General features: G+C 45.8%; 1 protein-coding gene across 1 annotated transcript in view; it reads right to left on the bottom strand.

The window, feature by feature from the left end:
* TMEM132B (transmembrane protein 132B) overlaps nt 1–22,283 on the bottom strand; it is a 367,875-nt gene that overhangs the window by 172,411 nt on the left and 173,181 nt on the right. The window contains exon 3 of the mRNA XM_041729488.1: nt 1,979–2,125. Within this exon, the coding sequence (XP_041585422.1) occupies nt 1,979–2,125 (147 nt within the window). The remainder of the gene's footprint in view (nt 1–1,978; nt 2,126–22,283) is intronic.

Below are 22,283 nucleotides of genomic sequence, written 5' to 3'. Positions count from 1 at the left end.
AAGATGAAGGATGACATTCAGGGAGCTAGGTACTACAGAGAGGAAGACAGGACACACCTGGGTGACACCACCTTTGCTGCCAGATTAGCCAGCAGCCAACTACCTGCTCCTAAGTTTCTTGCCAAGTGAGATGATAAAACCGTGCTGCAGCAGCCATGTTTCAGTGGGTATCCTAGTACTTGCAGATGAAAGCATCTGAGCCAATATAAAAATCCTAGGCTCTCCCCATATACTGACAATTTGGGATGTGGGAACACTCAGCAGGGAGATAGACTTCCAGTGAAATCATGCACCATGCAAGGTTGCGGACAGAAAGCTCCATCAAGGGATAGAGAGGAGGATAATCAGAATGTTGAGTCTGGAGTCAGCAATATTCTTAACAGGAGGCCGGTGACCACTCACTCCTTTCTCTTTGAAAGAGATCTTCATGGGACGTGTGGGTGGCTCAGCAGCTGAGCGTCTGCCTTCCGCTCAGGGCATGATCCTGGGATCCCAGCTTGAGTCCCACATTGGGCTCCCTGTGAAGAGCCTGCTTCTCCCTCTGCCTGTGTCTCTGCCTCTCTCTGTGTCTCTCATGAATAAATTAAATAAAAGATTTTTAAAAAAGAAAGACAGAAAGAAAAAGATCTTCAAAAGCAGGTAGGACAGGGTCCTGGTTAAGGCTGCCTAGGGTTACCCAGGCAGGGAGCACTCAGTGCAGGACTCCACTGGAGGAAGCAAGCTTCCCTCAATCTCTCCGAGCCTCAGGAGCCCACCCGCCCACCCACACCCAGTGCGTTCACAGGGTACCCCCTTAAGGCTTAACACTGTGGATCTCTGTGAGTTTAAATACTAGAAGAGGGCAGCCCGGGTGACTCAGCGGTTTAAGCACCTGCCTTTGGCCCAGGGTGTGATCCTGGGGTCCCAGGATCGAGTTCTATGTAAGGCTCTCTGCGTGGAGCCTGCTTCTCCCTCTGCCTGTGTCTTTGCCTCTTTCTCTCTCTCTCTCTCTCTCTCTCATGAATAAATAAATAAATAAAATCTTAAAAAAAAAAAAAAACCCAAAGCTCCTTGTTGGGAAAAAAAAGAGCATATTTAAAAAAAATAAAAAATAAAAAATAAATCCTAGAAGAGACAGAAAAGAGAACAGGATATGACGATGGAAGGTGACAAGAGATCCGCAAGGGGCTCACCTGCTCAGCTGAGGCCTCGGAGTCTCATCCTGGCTGAATGAAGTGTGAACCATTGTGGCTTGAAGGCAGGGGCTGGGGTTACACGTCTAGTGGCTCATTGGCCTGACCCCTCAATAGAGAAGGCTGTTGCCACAGTGGGGACAGCTCCCTCTGCCTTTCTGGAGTCCTAATGCATGGTGACTAGCAGTGACCCCCCCTCCACCACCTAGTGAGTGCAGCCCCATGAAACCCACGGCCAGTATCTGAGCTGGAGAGGACAAGTGCCTGCCACAACGCCAAGTTCATCTGACTTCACACTCGGCATCCATTACACCAATACCCAGGTGTGATATCTGCAAAATGACTGCATTTAAGCACTAAGAGACAATTACTCAGTCGCTCTAGCCACCCTCCGTTTGTTCATAGAAAGGTACATTTCCCCCTTGCCTCTTAAATCATTTCTATGATCCTCATTTCATTCTTCAGTCTTCGGTGCAAACAATAACACTAATAATAATAAATTCCTAAAATACAGTTCTCGAACCCTGCACATATGCGAGTTCAGGTAATTTTTGAGACTGCTCAACCTAATTGGATCATTGGTGTATAAAGAGCGTGAAGAATAAAAGCCTCCCACAGCAGCGCAGCCCCATAATGGAGCCATTCGGAAGCCAAACAAGAAAGCAGTGCTGCTGAGCAAAAGGAACACATTGCCCATTAAAGGCAGAGGCATCACTTCATTTATGCGCAGATTATTCTGCTATCAACTTTTGCAGCCACCCCAGCCCCACCATGGCCAGACCGCGCACAGGGAAGTCAGTGCTCACCTGCTCTGCGTGTCAGGGTGGTGGCCCACACAGGTTAGGGTAGCTGTCGTCTGCTCGCCACTGCCGTCTATGTCCTCCTGGACTGCCCATTGCTGCTCGCTGCTGACTCGCACGGCCGATATTTTCACACCTGCTGCTGCCTTAATTCTGTGGGGTAGGAAAAAGATGTATACATGTATGAAACCACTTTAGTTCAAGACAGTGGTAAAAAATACGGAGCCAGAGCAGGCCTCCCCTTTCCTCTGGGAGACACAGCGAAGACAGGCAGTGAATGGCTCTCCGCTGAAAACTAAGTGTCCTATTATTTGTACAAGCACCTGGAAGTAGGAGCCCCAGCATTTTGGCAAGCACATTAGTTTTCTGTTTCGTCAACACGCTGGGAACCAGCTTGCTATCTGCTTCAGGGGCCACAAGTGATGGAATGGAAGCAGGTGTGTCTGGGCAGGTATGAATGGATGGAATCTGCACAGCCTGCTCTTCACCTGGAGATGGGGAGGGGTCCCCATGAGCTGGAGGGAGCACACACAGCTAGGGGACTAGGGTCCCTGAGGAGGAAGCCGGCAGCCCTGGCCACACGGGGAAAAGGAATGATGGGGCATGCCTTCATTGGGAGGAAAATAAACACAGCATCCAGGCAGGATAGTGTGGCCAGGGAATGCCTGGCATGTTACTGGTAGAACCCAAGGACCCACGTGCTCTGGCACTGAGAAAAGGCCAGCTCACAACCTGGCTGTTTTCCATTTGTTCCCTGCTCCTAAAATGACCCTCTGCTGCAACGAACCAGAGTGTGTCTCCTCCTCTGTAACAGAGGGGATTCCAGGGCATCATCCATGTTCTTGAACAGCAGCCTTGGACTTGCCCGTGGATGAGCTGGGGCCATGGCTACAGAACAATCAGGAGGAAGGCAGAGCCGTGGAGTGTCCTCTGCTTGTCGTGCCTTAACCAGGTAGAAATAAGAGGCAAAGGATATGCTTGGACTTCCAAGTCTGGGCACAAACATGGCACAGAGTGGGCACATGCTTGGCTATAAGGGAGAATGAGGTCCCTCTGCTTCCCAGAGGCGTATGGACCAAAGAGCGGGCAATGCCCAGTGAGGTCCTGGGGACCCTCTTCCACAGGTACATGATCGGGTTGCCTGGGTGGCTCAGTTGGTGAAGCATCTGCCTTTGGCTCAGGTCATGATCCCAGAGTCTGGGGACCCAGTCCTGCATCAGGCTCCCTGCTTAGCAGGGAGTCTGCTTCTCCCTCTCCCTGTGCCTGCTGCTCCCCCTGTTTGTGCTCTTTCTCTCTCTCTCTCTCTCTCTCTCTCACTCACTCACTCTCAAATAATTTTTTTTATAAAAAAGGAACACAATTCAGTCATAAAAAGGAACTTAGCACTGATGCTCTCCACTACAATGTAGATACACCTCAACAACATCCATCAATGTGGAAGAAACCAGACACCAAAGGCCATATATTGTGTGATTCCATTTACATAAAACGTCCAGAATAGGCAAATCCATCCAGACAGCTGACTAATGGTTGTTGCCAGGGGCTGGTGGTGCTGTGGGGAGAAGGGGCAGTAACTGCTAAACTAGCTGGTACAGGCTTGCTCTGGACTAGGCCACATCACGAATGTGCTAAATGCCATTGAATGGTTCCCTTCAAAATGGTCAATTTTATGTCATGTGAGTTTTTCCTAAAAGAAAGAAAGAGAAAGAAAGAAAGAAAGAAAGAAAAGGGGATAGAAGCAGGTAAATGGCCCCTCCCAGAAGAGGTTGAAACAAAAAAATAATAAAAATTAAAAAAACATTTATCAATACAAAAAAAAATCTCCAAGACCCAAAGAAGGGAACTTATAAAGGCAAAATTTCAGGAGCAGGAGGGTGCATCCTGGACTCAAGGGCTGTCCTGACACCCCTGGCTTTGCTGCCCAGTGTGAGGCGTCCAGGGCTGGAATCAGAGACTTCAAATACTTGCAGACCTAATAAAACAAGAAGAAATGCTTCTGCTTCCTTTATTCTCCTTCGCGCAGTTCCTCGCACAGATGCCACCATGCTCAGCCTCTAGCACTCACGCCCGAAGCCCCCTAAGAAGCCCCTGCCTTGGGATCCCTGGGTGGCGCAGCGGTTTGGCGCCTGCCTTTGGCCCAGGGCGCGATCCTGGAGACCCAGGATCGAATCCCACGTCGGGCTCCCGGTGCATGGAGCCTGCTTCTCCCTCTGCCTATGTCTCTGCCTCTCTATCTCTCTCTCTATGACTATCATAAGTAAATAAATAAAAAATTTAAAAAAAAAAAGAAGCCCCTGCCTGTCCGGCAGCACCCCCAGAAGATGCAGACACCACTCTCTGCTCTGAATACATCCCTCCACAGATTCCAGCACAGCGTGTCCACTGAAGGTTCTCCTTCAGGTTTTTTGTTTATTTTCTTTCATTCTGATCCAAAAATAAGGTCCCTTGTCATCAGGGACCTCATGTTCACCTCATCTTCAGGGACTCAGCATCTCTGAGCAGATTCATGCAATTCAGTGTCAGGGCCTCCTCCAGAGCCCTCCTTTTTTGCTTTTTGAGACAGAGGCCATTGCAATGAGCAAACTCTCCCTTGGGAGTTTTGAGAAGCAAGCCTCCAACCAGGAGCAACCACAAGTATCTAACAGCAGGGACAAAGCCCAAGCAGGTCTCAGGGCAGCCACTGTGCTCACCATTGTCACTGTCCTTGCTGGTCCTAAAGAGATCCAGGGGATCCCAGGGGAGAGCAGGAAGTTGACCAGAGACAGTGAACCATAACTAACAGAGGTCACCCTGCAGGGACCCACCAGAGTCTAGGGCTATGCATGGGGCTGCCTTCACCTGAGTAAAGCAGTGCACTTGAGCAGAGGCAGAGAGCTGACCAAGGGGGCCTCCCAAGGTTTCCCTCTGATGAGACTATTGGCCCTGGGACACCACAGATGCTCTTCTACATGCGGTGATGCTTTCAAGAGGGTGTCTGACTCCTTCACCTTTTCCTGGTCACCTGGAGCCCAGATGAGAGCCCATCACAGTCGCCGCCCATTTGCTTCCATCCCCAGGGGGCTGGTCACCCAGGTCTGGCCACCAGCGGGGGGGTATCATCTGTGTTTTCCCCTACAGGGTCAGCAGCTCTTAATTTCAACTCCACCACCCAGACCCAAGCGCTGCACTTGGCATCAGGGCTCCAGACACCATTACTTTTATCCTCTATCTTCATCCTCCTCCCAAGCCACCCAGGAGGACTGTAACCTTCAGCCTGACCCAGAGCATACCATAGACGCTTCTGCCCTAATGCCTTCCTGTGGTGCTGGTCTCCTTTGGTTCTGGTAGCACCTCTGAGCTGCAGCAAGGTCAGACCTGGGAGGCTCACCCTGCTGCACTGGCAATCCAGATCACAAGGGGATCCAGAAATTTCAGTGCAGTGAATTCCTAGGCAAAGAGGAAGTCTCAAGAAAACAAATACCTACCTCTCCCCTTTCCAGGCTTTTTAGGGCCCATCTCTCCCCAGAGGGCACATGCTAACATACCTTCCAAAACTGCCATAAAGAAAGGCCAGCTTTTAGACACTCTAACAGCAAGAACCGTGAGTTCAAGGGTCACAAATGAGCTGTGCCCCTTAGGGCTGAGAGCCACGCAAGACAGGTGTACACCATCGCGGTGTTTGTCTTAGCTCTTACTCTCAACTATTCTTCATTACTAACAGTAGCAATGCACTCTAGCAAGCCTCCTTCAGCACAAAAAACAGACACTCGCCCACCGTAAGGGCTGAAACAAAAAGAGAACATAGCAAGTGTTGACCTGGAACTCGTGTGCATTGCTGGAATGCATGATTTTTATTCTGTTTCTTTGAAATACTATTTGACAATGTCTCCTAAGCTGAACTTCTATAGATCTACAGCCCAGCGCTTCCACTACTAGGTATATGGCCAAAAGAAATGCATGCATGTCTTCCTCAAAAGAGCACAAGGGAGTTCATGGCAGTACCCACCTTTTAAGCCCTGGATGGAAACAGCCTGAATTGCTCACTGAGGTAAAGCACATCGTCACCCAGTGACTATGGTGCAGCAGAAACAGGAATGAACAGTCTACCACCACCCAAAACAACACGATGAACCTCCAGAGAAGCTGTTGGCAAGGAGTGTACACTGCAAAATCCCATTTGCAGAAAGTCAGTAACAAGCCAACAGATCTGCAGATGAAGTCAGCATGGTGGTTATTCTTTGGGGAAGTAACGAGATGGGGTCTCCAGGGGGCTTCTGGGGCACCAGCAATGTCCTGTTTCTCCTTCAGGATGTGCCTTCACGGTGGGTTTTGAGAGTTCATCAGGCTGTGCTCACTTATGTGTACTTTTCTGGACATATGTTCTAGTTCTGTATAAAGTTCAAAACAAAGCAATTAGACCTCATGTTCATAACAGGGATGCCAAGTTGCAGCCAGCCGGAGCATCCACCACTAGATGTGACCTCCCCACTGTTCAAGCTCAGTGGGAGGCCTCAAGGTAAGTCAAACCACCATCACCTTGGACACACATAGGGGCTTCTCCCTGCAACTTCCACCATGCCTCGAGGCGCTCAGAGGCCCACCTTTGTTCTGAGGAGCACAGAGTAATCTGAAACTTTGACCTTGTCTATGATGGGGAGGGATCTTAGAATCCAGATGAGCACCCCTGCTGGTTGGACCAAGGACTGGTGACATTCCTGCTGCTACAGATAAGTAATGAGAAAGACATCTAGACTCCAAGCTGGTCTCCACCCAGCAGGGACTAGAGACAGGACAGAGACCCACAGTTTCTCCATCCCATTCCCCTTGGATCCTTCCCGCCCACAGCATCTACCACCTAGCAGGGTGCAAGAAAACTTGCTTAATAAATGCATCTGAGTCTTTCTGTCTTATACTTAGAACATCCACTTTAGAATTAAGGACTCAGCTCTAGGCAGGAATTTTGATTGTTTGGTTGTTTACACACTAGATGTGCAGTAAATGATTAATCTTCTGGACTGACACTCTCCTCTTGTCGTCACAATGTGGCTGCAGCTGCCCTGAATTTCACATCCTCATCCCCAAAGGAAAAGCAAGACTGTCTCCCTCAGAACAAAATCCTGGAGCTAGGTTTTCATTAGCTGAATTAGATTGAGGATTCCACCTTGGACCAAGAACTGTGTTGGCCTAGGGGGTGGAAGAACAATGCTCACAGGTTTAGCCAGTCAACAAACATCCCTGCACTAAAAATAAAGTTAAGCCCATCTGAATCACATGGTAGTAACCACAAGAAGCGGCTCCTAGAAAGAAATTCAAGTCACAAGAGAAGAAATGAATGCGAGGTATCAAAAAACCTAAAGGTAAATTACTAAGGTTCTACCCCTCTCCTAAATACAAGTTATAAAACTGTTCCTGAATTCCAGTTCTTAGCCCAAATCCTTCCCAATTTTAGATTATATTTGTTAGAATAATTTAAGCCCAGAAAAAAAATCCATGTCTTGAATATTCATTAAGTGTGTTTTAGAGAAATATTCTTAGGCTTGGTGATATTCTTAACACTTCGTATGTATAAAAACAACAATATCTAAAACTACATGAAAACTATTAATGGTTTCAGTGCTGTAATGAGCTTCGGGGATCTGGGGACTGAGCAAGTAAAAGTTATAACCACAAGGTGGCAGGAGCACACAGAAAGCTTTATGGGGGCAACATTTGGACAGGTTTACATGCTATGCAAGTCCCTCCTAGCATAAGATCTTCCAAAGGAGATGGCACCACCCCAAAGGGGAAGAGGGCAAAGGGAACCCCAGGAAACTGAGGACCAGAGGGGGGGTATGTATCTGCATGATGCCACTAAGCAGCACCTGGCAAGTCTGCCAATCAGAGCACCCAAGGGCAGCTTGGGTCTTATAACCAGAATTTATGGCGAACAGACATTGGGTATGCAGGGTTTTTGCAGGGTATGTAAAACAGGCAGACTCCAAATGGCTAAAAATATGCTTATTTGAGATTTATTTATAACAATCAGATGTGAAAATTTTGAGTTTGGTGCTGGCAGGATGTTGAGCTAACAAGTCCCAGTCTGCTGTGAAGAAATAAACAATATAGAGGCCAAGGTACAGGAACCATCTTTGGCTCATATATGTAATAATTACTTTCTGATATTGACAAAAAACTTACATATATATTTCCATAGGGCCTTCATTATACAAATATTTACCTGAATTCTTGTAATTAATGCAGATTACATTGAGAAGAATACACTGGCAGAATTAGAAACCATTTGTGGATGAACTGGCTCTACAGATAATCTGTCCCCACTCACACGTGGCCCTTGGGTGACAGCGCACCTGTCCCCACCCACCACTCCATCATCCCTGCCACTGGGGTTGATCCAGTGCTGCTAGTTGTCAGCTATAAACACGATGCAAATCCAATGCAAATCTTCTGCAAACTGAAACTGCAAATCTCATGGTACTGGAGGATCGACAACTGTCAGCAAAGCTACAGAGAAAAAGAATCCAGAACGGAGAAGAGAATCCAGAACAGAGAAAGAGAACCCAGGATGGGTCCACCAACAGCCACTCAAGAGATCTGTATTGACAGTTAACAAGTGAATGGGAGAAAATGAACAAGAATGATCATTTCTTCCAAAGAGAGCAGTTTGAATAGCCGAACATAGTGAAGCTCTTAAGGAAACGGGGGAAGCCCTCGAATGTCGCTGCTAAATTGATCCTTTTTGTGATCCTACTGACAATGTCAGGTGTGAAATGAAAAATACGATGTTGTACAGTTGTAGAAAATTGAAGGAAAGTAACAAATTGTCAACAGGCAATGCATGCTTTGTTCTGAGTGACACAGAGTGGAAATTACTGAACCTAAATTTTGTTTAATACAAGATAAAATAAACCCGTCATCATTTTTATTTTATTTCTCAAAGAAGAAAAAAATTCCAATCAAGGTTGCTTTTGCTTGATATTGTCTATGAGACTTTATGCTCCCATTTCAGTAGATTCATTTCAATTGGCCAAATATTCTCAGATGAAAGAAAACCTCCTAACACTCTCGTAGCTTGGAATGGCAATGCCCTTTAAGAAGGCATATTTTATGTGTGTAAAAATATGCTGACTTTCTGTATTGATGAAGAACCTGCCTCCTTCTGGTTCCTAGGATGACGACCAGTGCTGTTGCCTTCTGACCTTTGCTCTTACTCTTCCTTCTGCCTGAAAAGCCCCTGCAGGAACTTCTCCCTAACCTCCTTCAGGTTTGGGCAAATGTCACCTTCTTGGTGAGCCTTTCATAGCTATCCAAAGCAGAATAATGATACCCAAACAGTTTGCTTCTCTTGTTTATTATCTATCTCCCCCAATGGAGGAAAGCATGGGACAGCAGGCATTTTTATGAGCTTTACTCCCTGCTTCATCCTGGTTCCGAGAACCAGGCTTGGCAACTGGAAAGCACTTAATAAATATTGGCAGAATGGAAGGTCTCTATCTATGGTGTCACCTGCCTCTGGATGCCCCATAAATACCAGACTTTGAAGACTGAAGATGCTCATTATAAGAGTTAAAAAAAAAAGCTCCAAGGTCAGGGGAAGGGGTCCATTGGAACCCAATGGACCAGAGGTTTCTGAACTTTCAAGCACAGCAGAATCACTTGCTGCTAGTTACAACTATTTAGACCCAACCTCACTAGGTCTGGGGCAGGACCAAACAGTGCTGTTTTTAAACAAGCTGTCATTATGATACGTGTGGTCCTCAGAACACTCTTGGGGTAACAGTGTTTGGGACACGTTCCAGACCATCACATTCTGTCAAGGAGAGTAATGTCAGGTAACATCTGGTGTTTGACATACTCTCTGAGAGAAGCCCAGCCCTGGGCACTGGAGCACTTTCAGGGTATGATTCAGGAAAACTCTAAGGGTACTTTTAATTTGGATCCTCCAGGCAAACCACTCTCTTTGTGTGATCAATCAACCAGAGAGAGAGATGTATGCATCTCCCAATAGGCACCTGGAGGCTGGCAGAGTCAGGCTCTGCTGAGAGCTCATTTCAGACCGTGATTTAAACTTGAAAAGACTGCAGGACAGGGAAAAGAGTCTGGGAGAGAGACTGCCGCACTGGACCAGCCAAGATGACCTCAGAACAGGTTTGGGGGAGAAGGTCCCCTTTTATCCAGGTGGCTGAAAACCAAGATATTGATGATAAATATTTTTTTTTGATGATGATGATAAATATTTTTGGTCTCTGAGCCCAAAAGAGAATAGGAATCACCCTGTAGGGACAAACAGACAACCCGTGCTGGAAAAGCATACAGTCCTTCTGCGTACAGTATTGTTGGCGGACATGGATTTCAGTTCTGAGCATAGGAACATGCAAAGAGGGATCTCGATGCACGGAAGAACCTTCCCCAAGCAATGCCTGCTGACTCCTTGAGGTGATCACCCCTCTCGTCTCCCTGTTCAATTCTAGCTTTTATCTAGGAAAGTCAGATTCTAAGCAAACTCTATGTATAGCTTTTGACAAAACAGAAATATAACGTTTTTACAAGCCAAAGAATGGTTTTAATTATTGCAATGTTTCTATCACAAGAGGTGCCTTGATCTTTTCATTTTGTTTGTTTGTTTGCTTGTTTGTTCACCTCCAGAAGATGGCCAGATATCAGCGATTTGCAAAGCAGTGGGGTCCCTCACAGCAAGAAAGACATGATAAATAAGAACAAGTTCCTTTGCGGCTATTTCTTCTACAATTCTAGAAATTTATTCTCCACAGTGGCCACAGCAGCTTCTGAGTGTGGAAATGCAACTGGGTTCACCTCTGCAGGAAGCTCCACACTGCCTACGAAGCCTGCTCTCGTGTGCCTCACTGAGATTGTAATTATGTTGTTTCCCCAATGAAATGATGGCCTCCCCAGTACCACTCGGTTCTGGAGACCAGAAGTCTGCAGTCAAGGTGTAGGCAGGGTGGGATCCTTCTCAGGTAATATGTTCCACGCCTCCTCCCCAGCTTCTGGGGGCTGCCAGCAATCCTCAGCTCCTAGACACCATTCTCTCTCCAGTCTCAGCATCTGTCTTCACACGGCCTCCTCCCCGCTGCCGATCTGTGTCTTTCCTCTTCTCACAAGGACACCAGCACTAATCTCAACTAATTGTATCTGCCCATGATCCTATTGACAAATAAGGTCCTATTCTAAGGTTTCAGGTGGACATAAATTTGGGGGACACAACACATTCTCTACTGGCACAAAGGCCAAAATAAAAAAGGTACGGTGAGGGGTCAGCAGAGGTTCCACTTCCCTGAAGCACCAGGTGCCAAAGAGACAAGCCCAGAGCCCAGAACATGTCTCATTTAGCCACTTATTCAGTGCTGGTCCATGCTGAGTGAGGTGGATAAAGTCCAGGGTGGCCCATTATAATCCCCAACTCCTGGTGATCACGACTTTAGTTCCTTCCCTGTGAGTGTGGATAGGACCTGTGACTATTTCCATTGGACAATGGAAAGCAATGAAATGCCACACACACCATGAGTGCACCAGAAGGGCAGGGAGACAGGAGATTTTCTCATGACCCAGGAGCCCCATTTGGGCTGACTTCACCTTCAGCTTCGGGACCCCATATACGGGTGGCCAATCAAAGCATTATGTCCTCCTGGACAGAGGGATCAGTCTGAGAAGAAAACCACATGACCCAACCACACCAATCAGAAGTATCCCATCCCCTAGCCACAGTGGGGGCACTCGCAAATAAACAGACGACCAGGAATGTGTTGGGGAGAGTTGAGCCTAGCTTTCTATTTATTAAGCAACAAGTATTGCAAGACTTTACCACATGCCTGAGAATGAAACCAACAGGTGGGAAAGACATGGCCACATTGTTTGGCATCTGGATTCAGCCAGACCTGAAGCTACCTTGGCACTTTTCAGTTGCAAGAGCCAGGAAATTCTCTTTTAAGCCACTCTGAGTTGGGTTTCTTCTATTTGCAACAGAAAGTGTACTGGAAAAAAAAACAGGCTTTGACATTTCTGCCATTCAGAGGACCAAATAAAATCCCAAAGGTCACAGGAGATACACATATAAAGTTAGCCTGAACAGATGGTGGAAGGATGTTCAGTATTTCAACCATCCTTATGAGTAATGAGAACAAATATTAAACAAAAAGAATCTATGGAAACAATCCAAGATCCTCTCCCTTTGTCATACCCATCACTTCAGTAATAAATGTTAATAAACAAACCTAAGGTATAAAAAAAAACCTCAATTCATAACTCAAAAATAACCTGACCTTTTATGGAATTAAACTCATTTTCTGTCAAATCTGCTATTTGTACAATGTTTGGTGATATAAATTCTCAAGCGCCTGGTAAAGAATGCTTTTGTCTAGTAATTTAAAGCATTTTGTGAGCTACCATGAATTTTTTAATCTTTTCCTCTGCGCAGACACTATTGAGGCCTCATTGTGACACCCTAGATATTCCTTGTCCATGAACACTTGCTACTAACCTGGGTACTCAGGGCCACCGAGAAACACACACACACACTCACACTCACAACTCTGTCTACCATCTACAGTATGATGACCTAGAGTTACTTTTGCAATACGGAACTTTCTCCTGAGTCTCAGACACATGGCCAAGTGATTACTCTGAAATCACCTCTTAGACGTCTCAAAGGACAATTAAACTCAGCATACTCAGAAGTGAACTCCAGATCAACCCACCCAAAAATAAAAACAAAACCTCCTTGCTTCTCTTGTCATCTTCAGGAAAGGCCTGCCATCATAGTCCGTTCAGGATGCTGTAACAAGAAACCATCCACCTGGGTAAGGGGCAGGGGCCTTAAACAACAAAATGTATTTCTCACAGCTCTGAAGCCTGGAAAGCCCAGGGATAAGGTGCTGGAAGATTCTGTTCCTGGTGAGGGCTCTTTCCCTGATTTGCAGCCTGCTGCCTTCCTGCTGGGCCTTCACATTATGGAGAGCAGAGAGAGGAAGCGTGCTCTCTCCTGTCTCTCCTTATACACACTAACACCATCATGAGGGCTCCAGCCATGTGACTTGTGTACCTCCCAAAGGTCCATATCCAAATGCCATGATGTTAGGGATTAGGGTGTCCATGTATCAATGGGGGGGCCCTCAGTCCATAGTAATCACCATCCACCAAAGCACTCAAGCCAGAACCTGGGGTTCACCTTTGACACCCTACTTTCCGTGATTGCCCCCGGACACCTCTCTCCACATCCCTGCATCCTCTTCACATGCGTTACTGCAACAAGTATCTACAACCCTTGTTATAAGCCATACAGCCATAAGAGTGACCTGCTCAAAATCTGGAGCCATCAAAGTTCCAAGCTTAAAACTCATTGGTTACACCAGTGTTCAGATACATCCAAATTCCCACAAAGCCCTCCATGGTCTGGATGCAATTAAGAGATTGTTGAAGCACCTGACAGAGAAAATGGAAAAGCTGACGGCTTAGTGGCTAAAAGCACAGACTCCAGAACCAGCTGCCTGGATTCCAGTCCCAGCACTACCATTCAGCTGCTCTGTGAGCCTCACCACTCAGAGAGTGCCTCAGTCTCTTCATCTGTAAAACGGACTCACCATAGCTCACAGGAGCCATCTTATAGGTGTCGTATGAGGACTGAGTTATAAGTACTTACTAGGTATTATTTTAATTATCTCTCTAGGCTCAGGGCTTCATGCTTCCCTACTGGTCCCTCTCAATTCCTCAGAAGCCTGGGCCTATTTCTCCTCCCTGCCCTCGCCTACTGGACCAGGGTGGTAACTGTTTACCACTATCACCCATCTCAGGTGCTTCACTGCCCCTGGCTGGCTCCCTTCCCCCTGCCCCCAGCCTGGTCAGAAGCCCCCTTCATTAAGTTCTCTTCAGGATGTGTCAGCGCTTTCCGAACCCTGACTGGTTTGGGCCTTTGAACAGATGGTTCACTACGCCTGAAGCCTTATCCCTCACATGCCACCCCACCCCAACCTCCAGTTATCTGGATCATTCCCGTCCACTTTCAACTCAACTTAATCCACACCTCCTCAGACAAGCCTTTCCAGGTACACAGGACTAGGTTAGTATTTATAGCACATCTCACCTGTTTTTATTATATCCCCCTCTTCATACGATGCTTTGCACACACTTGGTACTCAATGCACACTTGTCAAATTAATCACATAATCCAACAGCGAAATGCAGCAGGTCCCTGCCATTGAAATGACCAGTCTTCATCAGATGCAGGCAGAAACAATGCAAGTTGATGTCACACACAAAGCTACTTGGGTGGCTTCTCAACCTAAGAAAGATGCTTTTGGAAGATATTTACACCTGCCATGTGTCGGTTACAGACAAGACCCAGTGGCTAATCACAAATGCTCCCTAACCAAACTTGGTGTCAGAGCCTGCATAGCAAATTCAGGCACTAGAGGCAGGCTGAGTGGCAGGGGAGCTGGCGTGGATCTCGAGGCCGCAGAATAGCGGTGGACTCAACCTCGTGTGTCACTCAGTAGTAGCAGCAGAGGCAGTATCTCATATCCACTTACCGCCCAAATACTTGCCAAGTGCTTTCACACAAATTATCCCATTTGTTCTTCATGAAAACCTGTGAACTGCTGCAAAGGAATTGTTCACACGCCCACAACTGCACAAATGGGGAGATGCAGATCAGAGCTAGACCCCTGTGGCCATGGGTCCCAGCCCACGGATCCCCCCAGGAGGTGGCGAGCCAGCCTTGCCCACACGGGCTTTGCCTCCGCTTGGCTGGAGAAGATCTTGACTGTCAGGGGAAGTGCTCTAAGCCTCTCCTCTTCAGCAGTCCCATTTTCCAGCAAAGAAAGTGCCTAAGAAGGCAATATTACAGAGATGCCAAGAGCCTACCTCCACACCCTAATGCCTGGGTTCAAAGCCAAGTGCTGCCATTTTCTACCCGTATAACCTAACACCAACTATTTTAGCCTCTTCGGGCCTCATCCTCTTTATCTGTAAAGTGGAGACAATAGTGTCCACTTGGATGGTAGTATTAAATGAATGAATGTGTTGACATCATGTGACACAATGCCTAGCATATGGCAAATATGTGTCACTTCTGTCTTTCTAACCATGACCAGCCCAACTGTCCCCAGGGACCAGGGAGGTAACAAAAAGGTGAAGAGCCGAGCAGGTAGAGATTACAGTGAACTGGTCCCTAACACTCACATGCCCCAGTTTAAGGCTATGCCTCATGAGCAACCTGTGCCTTCAGCCTATAGAAGTACCCTCCGGTGACAAAACCTTCCACCCATGCGGCTCTACCCAGGATGCAACGTGACTTTGGAGCTATTAAGTTGCAACAACCCTGGGGGGAGGCATTCTCAGATGAGTTCTGCCTCCTCCCCATCCTGACAATTTTGCTCCATTTCCTCAGTCCAGGAAAATAATCTCCCAAGACTACACTTGACATGGCAGGCTCGTCAAACACATACATCCATGTGTGTGCAAACACACACAGTACTCTAGTACTCTTCCACACTGAAAAACAAAAATAAAGGCTCATTAGTACAGATCCTATGATTAAAAAGGAGAAGAGGTAAGGCACCGGATACCTACTGGAGTAACCATGTGAGGGACACACAGAGAAGACCAAGAAGACCAGGCTCCAGGTGACACTGTCTTGCTTGACCTTCCTGCAAGGGAAAATTCTATCCTCTGCACACAGACCGAAGACCCATCTGTTCCTTAATGAGTGAATAATCAGAGTACCCATTTGGGTTCCTGTGTTCGAGGATCCTATATTTCTAGCTGTGTTTGTGATGTAAGTTATACACATAGACTTGGAAAATGAGAAGCAGAAATATTTCTTAATCCTTCTTTCTAAAGACGGACTTCCTATGTAATGGGTTTTAAATGCAACCTGAGGGGAAAAAAGGTAAGTGCCATAAAGAGACCAGATTTTTGTCTGGGACATACAAAGCCAATGCTGATGCAGCCACGGATGCTCAAAGCCATCTTTCTTTGGCAACATCCCTTCTGTACCTCAGATTCCTTAAATGTGTGTCATCATTTCAGACACTATCTTCAGAGACATATAAATATTATACATCCAGAGGAACAGAAGTCACAGAAGCCCCAGGTCTTAGAGAGTTGGAGATTTACTTCAAACTTCGCTATCAGTCCCCTGTGTGATGTTAGACAGGTCACAACCCTGGAGGGTGTGTGGTGCCTGAACAGCCTCCCCAGACCACAGCATTTGGTGAGCTGTTCTTATCTTTGCAGACCCAGAAACGCAACTAGATATTATTGGATCCAAGAAAAACCACCTCCATTCTGTTCCTCTTAAAGTTAACATTATTCCCACCTCAGAGCCCTCACACTGACTCTTCCCTCTCCCGCTCTCATATAGCGCTTTTGTTTTTTTAAAGATTTAATTTTTTTGTATTTATTTGAGAGACAGTGTGAGAGGGCATGAGCAGGGGGAGGGGCAGAGGAAGAGGAAGAAGCAGACTCTGCTTAGCAGGGAGCCCAATGTGGGGCTCGATCTCAGGACCCTAGGATCATGACTTGAGCCCAAGGCAAACACATAATGGACTGAGCCACCCAGGCGCCTTTTATTATGCCTGTCCAAGCTTACTCAGCCTTCTGACTCATTGGACATCCACCTAGTCACAGCCTATTCACCTTGTCTTACTTCCACAGGCATTTTAAACTGCAACAAACAAATCATTAAGTAGAAAACAAAAATGCAACAAACCTTTACATAAAGAACAAAAAATGCAAAAGCAAGCAGAATCTATTAATTTGCTCATCTGTGATGGACATTTATTTCATAAGCTGGCAGTGCTATAAAAATCACTTTAAATTCACCATCCTCCAATTTAAAAGACATCAACGGCCTCAGGGCTGACCCACATCCAAACCATACTTTCTCACCAGCTCACTGACCTTACAGTTCACTATGGATCCATCTAGACTTTGCTCCATTCAAAATTAACAAATACTCTGGTAAGTACTTGTTTGGTTTAGAAAATATGGGCATCATGAAAACCAAAACACTAAGGATTTCCCTATACATTCCCTACTAGAATTTAACCTTCAGGAGATCAGAGAACTATACTGTACCACACTACAGAATCAGTGGAAAAAAACCAGTACCTGGCAAATGAAAGACACTCAAATATTGGTTGAATCAAAATATTAATGAATCTCCCACAAGAGAAATTTATATGACACTGACAGGCCTCCCATGGGTTAAATTTAAAATATGGTATTAAGACTCTGGTATTCCTTGGAACCTTATTTAAATGAATTGGTCACATTTCTTTTAGTTGCCAAAACTACTATTAAGTATAGGGAAGAAGTCACCAAAAAAAAAAAAAAAAAGCCATTTTCCCCCAGGAAACAGTAGCCTAAGAGTTACATTATATTTGTACCCAACACAAAGTTTTCTCAGCATCTGTTCTCATGTGACCTAAAACATTATTTCCCATCACTAAAAAGGCTCCCTCTGGACAGAAGCATAAGGGACATGGACCACCTCCAACAATAAAATCCAACAGGAAGCCTCCAGCTGCTGAGCCCCTTTGCAGGAGGGGAAATAAAGAGCCAAGAGGAGGCTCAGCAGAGCTGCCCTGAGGAGGCCAGAGCTAGGGCTCCAATCCCCTCCATCCTGGACATTCAAGTTTCCAGAGACAACAAGTTGTTTTAATCCACCAGATGCAGTCAGGAAGAAAAAGAGATGAATGAAACACCAAACTTTCATCTCATCAATTTTTTTCTGTCAAATTTTAAAATGCTGGCAACTCAAAAAAAAAAAAAAAAAGACTGAGGGAAGCCCAGATAGCTCAGTCAGTTAAGCAACCTACTCTTGGTTTTCAGCTCAGGTCATGATCTCAGAGTCCTGAGATTGAGCTCTACATCAGGCTCCACCACTGGGCATGGAGCCTGCCTAAGACTCCCTCTCCCTCACCCTCTGCCCCTCCCCACCTCTAAATTAATTAATTAACTTTAAAAATGCTGACAACTCATTCCATTTTATATATGCCTAAAGTTAAATGTTTAAAAAAATTTTTTTTAACAAATAGAGAGCAAGCAGTGTTCTCAGAATGTAGCCAGCAGCCCTCCACCTAAGGGTGTATGAGAAAACTTTAGGTGGCATGACAAGAACATAATATGAAATAATATGAAGTCGGAAAAAGAAAGCTTCTAATCTTTATCAACCATCCTAATGAAATCAAGTGGAAAGCAGGAGTTGAGCAGTACCATCTTTAACCTTCTCCACGGCCTGCAAATCTCTACCTTTAACAGACAGAACTAATGAGCTTCAAAATCCAGGCATTGGAGCCTGAATGCTATATCACTGGCTTCTGTGTATGACTACTTTAACAGTTGCCTTCTATTTACAGCAATGATACCGGCTTTCCACTTATAGAAGAGAATGGAAGTTTCTGTTGTAGGTAATTTAATTGAGTAAAATCATCAGCTGATTTTAAGAAAAATAAGAATTGAACAGTATCACTGGTGATGTGCACAACTGGACAAAATAGTGAAAACTGGTGGTAAAGAGACAGCACCAATTGCTCAGCCCCTGAGGTCACGGCTCCCACAGTGAGATGGGTTTAGGTGATAGAATCATTACTGTCATAGCTACACATTTAAAAATCACTTTAAATTCACCTATGTTTAATGTGTACTAGGGAAAAATGAAGCCAGAAAAATAAGACATTGATCTTCCACCTTAAGGGAGAGATATAAAAGTTTCTTTTAAGATAAATTTATCCCTCCCCCCCAAAAAATATGTATCAGGTACAATGGAAATAGGAAGGGAAAAGTGATATGCAAACACTGGAACTCAGAAATGCCAGGGCCGGAGGTGATCTGCACTGGCTTCCAGGGGCAGCCTCCCCCTGCACTGCACCCTAACAGCTGCACTCCACCCCAGCAGCTGCACCCTGGGGTGATCTTTAAGCTGCAAATCAAAGAACAATTTTCCACCACAAGAGGCATCTCCACCAGCTCAATTCAGCAAAGCAGTTGGTACCTCTGATCTGAGAATTCCACTCCAGGTCGAGTTGGTTCAACAGCTTACATGAAAGAAAAAAACACATCTGGAAGAGGAATCAAGCTGCTAGGAAAGAACTCAGGAGTTTACCTTTAGTTGTCAAAAAATACTCTGCTGTGGAACGCCCGGCCCCCCACCTCCACCTGCCCACACCTCCTGTCTCCACTGCTGGCGGTCCACAGAACCACTGAGAATGGGAAACCAGAGACGAACAGAAATTTTAAGCAAAGAGAAGGCAAAGAAAACATATTTTTAAAAAGCAAAACACCCACAACTTTCACAAATTTAGACTGAGCTAGAATAATTTGATGAGGGGTTCAACCCTGAAACACATTTCAAGAACAATGTTACTGAGCCGAGCTTAGTGCAATATTCTGGCATGCAATGACAACAATCAAATCACAGCCCTCACAGACGTCTAAATTCTTTCAAGGGCCTCGGCACTTGGTTACATCTCAACTGATTTAATGGCTTTATGATTAAAGAACTGAGAGTCAGAGAAGCGAAGGAACCAAGTATGGTTCTAAAGAGCCAGAACCAGAACCCAGACATCCAACTGCCAGGTTTTCTTTCTTTCCATTACCGTGTGTCATGTCACGGTTCATTAAGAAGTGCAGTAAAGCGTCTTCTACATGTTCTTGCACAAAACTTCCCAGAGTTATTCAGTATTCTGGGACCATCTCTTGGAATGAAGAATATAAAACCAAATGCTCTCAATGAAAAAGAGAGATGCGCTGAGAAATCACAATGGTCCCAGGATGAGCCACAGCCTACCTGTGTCTCTGCTTTAGGAATCTAAAGATATTGGATGTGTGATGGAAATTGCTCAATTTTATATTTATATTTAATATAAAAATATTATTTTTATATATAAATAATATATAAAATATATATTTTTAAATATATATATAAATATATATATTTTTAAAATATATATATTTTTATATATAAAAAATATATAAAAATATATATCTAATATAAAAATCATGTGATAATAACCAAAAAAAAAAAAAAACACTCAAGGAAAAATGGCTGTTAGAGTTCTTTGTTTATCACACAACAGAAACCCATTCTGGTCAGCATATGAGAGATACAGGGCATCTCACAGAAGGGAGAGGAACATTGGAAACCCAATGCCAGCAAGGGGCCCAGATCCAGGGCAGGTGACTGGCAGGACTCCCGCAGAGACCACCAGATCAGCATCACCCAGCCCCACCCCCCAAGCTTCCACTTCAGCTGGCCCTACACATCACAGGCGCCTGGGATCTATCATAATTGCATCACTGGCATCCTGAGAGAATGTAGCTCCATAGCAGAGCATACCACCTGTGGAGCAGCCAGCAGGAGGAAACTGCATGTGCGCCCAACTCAGTCCCTGTGTGAACTATGCATGTGAACACACACACACACACACACACACACACACAAACCCAAACAGCAGTGGACACTTGTGAAACATCTCCCTGCTGTCACACCTCAGCCCATCTGATTTCAGCACAGTTGTGGTGGACAGTTTCATGAGCCTTGACCAGTGGCCTTCACAACTGGGTTCTGACTTCTCTGCTGTTTTCTCCTCTTACCTCCCCCAGGGAACCTTTAACCACCTAGGATGGAAGTCAGTAGATAAATGCTCCAGCTGCCTGGGCTTCCAGTGGAACAGTTCTGAGATGCCCCCTCCACACTTCTGAGGGGGAGCCCCAAGGACTCATTAGTGCCCATTTATCAGCTTCTTCCTTCCCTCTCTACCCTCACCCTCACACTTCTGCTTTTTGGCATCACTTCCCAGATAAACTACCCGTGCCCCAAATCCCTGTTCCAGGATCTACTTTGGATCTGTGTGCACTTCTCACACATACTTGTGCACCATGCAATGTCTTGCACAGGAGGATGGGGCCTTAGGCCCCCAACAGGTTGGAAGCTGTATGGAATATAAACCTCCCAACATCTTAAAGAAGAGACTAAACAGGCCTGCTGCTTCCCCTGAGCTGGGACAGAGTTAAGGCAGACCTTCATTTTATATATATATACACATACAGTGTGCTTAGTAGTAAGTGAGGCTGACACATAAAATCAGTGTCCTCCTCTCTCTCTCTCTTTCTTTCTCTTTCTCTCTCTCTCTCTCTCTCTCTCTCTCATTTCTTGTGCTGGTAAGAGTCTGGTCAGGAGAACAAGAAAAGTTCTGAGCATTTAAAATACAGGACATTTAATTTAGGGAAGGGGCTACTCAGTAATGTGTTCCTGAGAAATTCAAAAGAGATTTGCATAGCAAGAAGCTACTGGAATCCTAAGCTAGAAGAACTGAAGGAAGTAATATTCTTAGAGCCAGGGACCAGGGTCCCATGAAGGATGATAAAACCAAGGTAGGTTCATCAAGTGGCAGAAATGTAGCTGCTACCATAGATGCCACAGAGCAGAGAGGGAGAGGTGGGAATGCCCTGGCTGCTCCCTGCTTCCACCCTACAATTCTCTGTCAGGGCCTCCCACTGGCTCCAGCCAGATGAAGGGAACCTGGATCCAGTAGGGTCAGTCCTTGGTGATACAGGCAGAGCAAAGTAAGAGCACAGGCTGGATTTGCGGGCTCTGGCACATGCCCCACTCCAATCACTGTGCTTGGGATCCAGCCACACATCCCTTCAGTACCCTGGGAGATGAGCTGTCTGAACCTATAAGGATGCTCTTGGCTCTTTGCCCATGGTAGTGGGTTCCATGGTGGCCCCCAAAGATATGTCATCTAGAACCTATAAATGCTACTTTATTTGGAAAAAGTAATTAAGATACGGATCACAAGATGAGATCATCCCAGATGAGACTGGGCCCTAAATCGAATGACAAGTGTCCTTGTAAGAGACATGATAGGAGAAGATGACACAGAGACACACAGAAGGGAAGACCATGTAAAGACAGATGAAAATGCTAGACTTGGGTAGCAACAAGCCAAGCAACGATGACAAGAGTTGTGGCCACCAGCACAACATGAGAGAGGGGCATGAACAGGGAGCCCCCAGAAGGAACCAGCCCTCCACACACCATGATGCTTTGATTTTGGACTCAAGCCTCCAGAACAGGGAGACAAGCTTTTATGGCAGCCCAGAGGAATGAATGAATGTACTTGTCCTCAGCTCCATGTTTCTGTACCACAGCATTCACTCCTTCTAAACTGAAGACAGTAGTCAATCAGAAAGACAGGAACCAACTAGGAGTTCAACGGCTATGCCTCTTATGTGGCCTTATAATCTGAAAAGCCGTTATGTCTCAAAACCCGAAATTCCACGTGCCTCCCCCTGAACTCGTGCACCCAGGGGG

Source organism: Vulpes lagopus, chromosome 14 (genome assembly GCF_018345385.1).
Source record: "Vulpes lagopus strain Blue_001 chromosome 14, ASM1834538v1, whole genome shotgun sequence".
Classification (NCBI taxonomy): Eukaryota; Metazoa; Chordata; class Mammalia; order Carnivora; family Canidae; genus Vulpes; species Vulpes lagopus.
Note: the sequence above shows the minus strand (reverse complement) of the source record. Positions and strands in the feature narration are given on the sequence as shown.